The sequence below is a fragment of the Galeopterus variegatus genome, unplaced genomic scaffold, assembly GCF_000696425.1.
Source record: "Galeopterus variegatus unplaced genomic scaffold, G_variegatus-3.0.2 Scaffold73, whole genome shotgun sequence".
Taxonomy (NCBI): Eukaryota; Metazoa; Chordata; class Mammalia; order Dermoptera; family Cynocephalidae; genus Galeopterus; species Galeopterus variegatus.
The window spans coordinates 25,430-30,274 of record NW_007726184.1 but is presented as its reverse complement, the minus strand read 5'-3'; the positions used below and the strand labels follow the sequence as shown (position 1 = coordinate 30,274).

General features: G+C 39.1%; 1 protein-coding gene across 1 annotated transcript in view; it reads left to right on the top strand.

Annotated features, from left to right (window-relative positions):
* Nucleotides 1-4,241, top strand: part of USP18 (ubiquitin specific peptidase 18) — a 45,521-nt gene extending 41,280 nt beyond the window's left edge. The window contains exons 8-10 of the mRNA XM_008578122.1: nucleotides 1,504-1,635; nucleotides 2,143-2,192; nucleotides 3,608-4,241. Of these exons, the coding sequence (XP_008576344.1) occupies nucleotides 1,504-1,635; nucleotides 2,143-2,192; nucleotides 3,608-3,653 (228 nt within the window). The 3' untranslated portion in view covers nucleotides 3,654-4,241. The remainder of the gene's footprint in view (nucleotides 1-1,503; nucleotides 1,636-2,142; nucleotides 2,193-3,607) is intronic.
* Nucleotides 4,242-4,845: the final 604 nt, after the last annotated feature.

The window sequence follows — 4,845 nt, the reverse complement described above, 5'->3', positions numbered from 1 at the left end:
AAACTCAGGAAACTGCCACGCTGACCAAAACATCAAAAGAGAAAGCAAAAGCAGCACCACTCTGCCAAGGCAGAGATATTTCCAGTGAAAGCAAGTGCTGGTAGCTGTGGCCCTGCCAGCAGCTCTCCCTCCGGGCTCTTGCCAAATCGGAAAGGGCAGCCCAAGCTATTCTTTTCAAGACCCCACCATGGCATGGACCGTGCCAATAAAAGGGAAAGAAAGGAACAAAAGATACATAAAACAACCATAAAAGTCAATAAAATGATAGGAGTAAGGCAATACCTTTCAATAACAACCTGAATGTAAATGGATTGAATTCCCCACAAAAGATAAGGACTGGCTGAATGGATTAAAAAAACTAGATCCAACTATATGCTGCTTACAAGAAACTCACTTTACCTTTAAAGAAACACACAGACTTATAGTGAAGTGATGGGAAAAGATATATCACACAAATAGAAACCAAAATGAGCAGGAGTAGCTATACTTATATGATAAAATAGACTTTAAACAAAAAAAAAATGATAAAAAGAAACAAAGAAGGTCATTGTATAATGATAAAGGGATAAATTCAGCACGAGTATATAACAGTGCATCAGAGCATCCAGATATATAAAGCAATTATTATTGGGTTTAAGGGAGAGATAGACCGCAATATAATAATAGTTGGGGACTTCAATACTCCTCTCTCAGCATTGTACAAATCATCTAGATGAAAAATCAGCAGAGAAACATGGGATTTAAACTACATATTAGATCAATTTTACTTGACAGACATTTACAGAATATTTCACCCAATGACTACAGAATATACGTTCTTCTCATCAGCATATGGAACATTCTCTAGGACAGACTACATGTTAGTTCACAAATCAAGTTTCAACAAATTTTAAAAAAATTGTGGTTGGAAAACATATTTGAAAGAGTTTGCTCCTCTGCTTAAAATGTTCTAATGGTTCCCCATCACTCATGGAATAAAACTCTAATTCTTGACTTGGCCTTTGTAGCCTCATCTCTGATGACCTCACAGCACCCTCTCTGTTTTCCACTTCTTCATATGATCTGCTCTGTTATGCTACTTAGCCTATGCAGTTTTGGGGTTTGCATTCAAGAATACCCCCTTCCAGTAACTTTTCTGGCAGTCTTGGTCATCCCTCAAGATCAGTTCAAGCACGTCTTTTCTGGGGAGCTTTCCTCAGCTCCCTAGTCCTTCCTCAGCTTCTCCTTTTTTTTTTTTTTTGGCAAAAATCAGATCTTCTCAAATCATCAGTAAAGACATCTGGTATAAAACATGCCATTATAATTCTGGTTTATATATTTTTCCTTTAATTAGTGGTGAGATTCTTGAGGTCAAGGACTGTTTTCTGGCATCCTTGATGTACCAGTGCCTGACATACAGTAGACAATGAATAATGTGCAATGAAATAATGTTTCCTTATTTGAGACTAGGGCTAGAAAAGAAGGGCTGATGGGTGAATTATTTTGTGCCTTGTCTCCTTCCAGTGTGGAGGACAATATGAACTCTTTGCTGTGATTGCCCACGTGGGAATGGCTGATTTTGGTCATTATTGTGCCTATATCCGGAATTCTATGGATGGAAAGTGGTTCTGCTTCAATGACTCCAATGTTTGTTGGGTGAGAAACATTATCCAAAATTGCCTCTTGCCCTGGATTAGCCCCCTCTAATAAATTCTGAGCCCAGGATGGATCCACAAGGTCAAGACACACTGTGGTCCTGTTCTCTGTGTGTGGTTCCTTTTTTAGCTTTAAAGCCCTTTTCTGCACAAAGTTCCCATCTGGTTTACTGCTCTGTAAGAGTCCACTTACCTCAGTGTCTAGGTTTTTGTTGCTATAGGCCCAGTGCCCTGTAATTTCCTGCTCTGTAGGAAGCATCTGGAAAGTGAGAAGACTTAGAAATATTTAAGTTAGAACCCTGGTATAAGCATAATCAAGTTTAACCAGAGGGACATGGGTAAGAAATTATACATGACATCCTATCACTAGATGCTCCAGGTCTTGGGAGTGACTAGGCATGGGTTTGTCTGGAGAAGCGAAGGAGGATAAATTATAGTACCCTGTACTCTATGGATGCTTAATAAATGTCAACTGGCTGCTTGACTTCATCCGTTTGTGTACTTCCAGGTGTCCTGGGAAGATATCCAGTGTACCTATGGAAATCGTAACTACCGCTGGTAAGAGAAGCGTGTGGGTAGTGGAAACCGATGAGCTCACACAGGGTTCTCCCCAGTGACTAACTGTTTAGGCTCATCGTTCAACACCCATCCCTCTACACCATGCTTTTCTCACAATTTTGACTCCAATAATACTAACATATTAAGTAGTTCCCCAAATACCATGGCCTCAGTTTTCTCTGTATGATTACACATATGTAGTTCCTGGTCTGTGTTGCTGCCTCCAAATATGCCATCTAGGTAAACTCCCACTCCTGTTCTAATACTCATAGCCTTTTCCTATTCTGTGAAGCCTTTATGGATTATTCCAAGCAGATTTGTAGGGGATTCTTGTATGCTTTTACTGCATTTTGAGCATACTTCCTTTATAGCAAGTATCACACTGTTTTTTTTGACCAGTAAGGGGATCGCAACCCTCAGCATGGTGTGGTCTGCACCATGATCAGCCAGTGAGTGCACCGGCCATCCCTATATAGGATCCGAACCCGTGGCCTCGGTGCTCCCAGCGCTGCACTCTCCCAAGCGAGCCACGGGGCCGGCCCCACACTGTTTTTTACTTGTTTGCTTACATAACTTTTTTTCACATTAGACCATGAACTGTTTGGGAGAAAGTATCACTCTTTTCATTTTTCTTTGTCTGGCACTGTGGCTTGAATTTAGTAAGTATTAATAAATATTTTTTAAATCAATACTACAGAGGGAAAGCTAGAGAGAAAAAAAAGCTGGATGAAATTAAAGCAGAGATACTTTACATTGAGAATGCTTTACATTGAGTAAGTATTTCCAGTTGAGTTTCTAGATTAGGGGTGATATTTTATACCAAAGATGATATTTGAAATGATTTTCAGCTGCAGAGGTAGGCCTGATCATTTGAAAAATAATGAATTAGGTGAAATTTGTGTTTGAAATCCTCTGCCAACCTTCTACTTTTCATCTTTCCCTTCCATTTTTTCCCCAAGCATCTCTTAGATCCCCAGTCTTTGTAACTTTCTGGTTGTCATTGATTCCCCCACAGTTTAGATCAAGGGTTGGAAAACTTTCTCTGTAAAGGATCATAGAGAAAATATTTTAGACTTTGCAGGCCATACAGGCTCTGTTGCAACTACTTAACTCTGCCCTTGTAGCACAAAAGCAAACATAGACATTACATGAATGTGTGTGCATGGCTGTATTTCAATTAAGTTTATTTGCAAAAACAGGGTTGAAGTTGGCTGTGATCCCATAATTTGTCAACTCCTGATTTTGATGTTAACTAATACCAAATTTCCCAGATCACTCTGAGGTAATGGAAAGGTGAAGACTTGATCCAATGACCTGGAAGTTTGCTGATGCTTGTCTTGTCATGAATTAATAATGTATCATTTCATGATGAATATTTCATCTTGCTATGCTGATGCATTTTCTCTTCTTTCTAGGCAGGAAACTGCATATCTTCTGGTTTACATGAAGATTGAGTCCTAATGAATATACCATAAATCTTCAGAGACTGACAAACTGTCATTTTCCTTTCTATTCCTGGATCTGTTGACTCTTCTAAGAGATTTTGCAATAAGGAAAAAGCATCATTTTCAAACTGTATAATTAAGCCTTATTTTCAATTGGGGTGATTATCAAAATATTTAACAAAGACACTACACAAGGCCTGATCTGTCAGAATAGATACTTTCCCCAGTGGACCCTGGCTGCATGGCTGGATCAGGTTCCTGGGCGCTTCTTGCTGTGCAAGGCATTAGCCCTGTAGTTGGGAGATTATGGGGCATCCAGGTGCTCCAAGGGAGGAGAGCAGTGGTAGTGGGAGGTGTTTTGGTGGCAAGAGGAAGTAGTATGGAAGTATATCAATATTTTACAACGGGTGCGACTGTACTGGTACGTACTGGCTGAATACCAGTCCCGTTTATAATTTTTATTTTTAGAATCCATATTAATTCTATGTAAATCAAATGTTTTGTAATTGTTATTCATTTGTTAGGCAAATGTTTATTGATTACCTCTTTTCCATAAGATAGTGTGCTAGACACAATAATGAATAAAGTTTTTTTCCCCCCAATAGGAGTTTTCTCCCACTCTGTTGATTGTCTTTTAACTCTGTTAATTGTTTCTTTTGCTGTACAGAAGCTTTGTAGTTTAATATAATCCCATTTATTTATTTTTCCTTTGGTTGCCCATGCTTTTGGGGTCATATTCATGAAGTCTGTGCCCAGTCCTACTTCCTCATGTGTTTCTCCTATGTTTTCTTTAAGAAGTTTTATTGTTTCGGGGTGTATATTTAATTCTTTGATCCATTTTGAGTTGATTTTAGTACATGGTGAGAGGTATGGGTCTAGTTTCAATCTCCTGCAAATGGATATCCAGTTATCCCAGCACCCTTTGCTGAAGAGGGAGTCCCGACCCCAGTGAATAGACTTGATGCCTTTGTCGAAGATCAAATGGCAGTAAGTGCGTGGGTTAATTTCAGGGTGCTCTATTCTATTCCATTGATCAGAGTCTCTGTTTTTATACCAGTACCATGCTGTTTTGGTTACTATAGCTTTGTAGTATAGTTTAAAATCAGGTAGAGTAATACCTCCAGCTTTATTTTTTTTGCTCAGCATTGCTTTGGCTATGTGTGGTCTTTTGTTATTCCATATAAATGTCCGGATAGTTCTTTCCATTT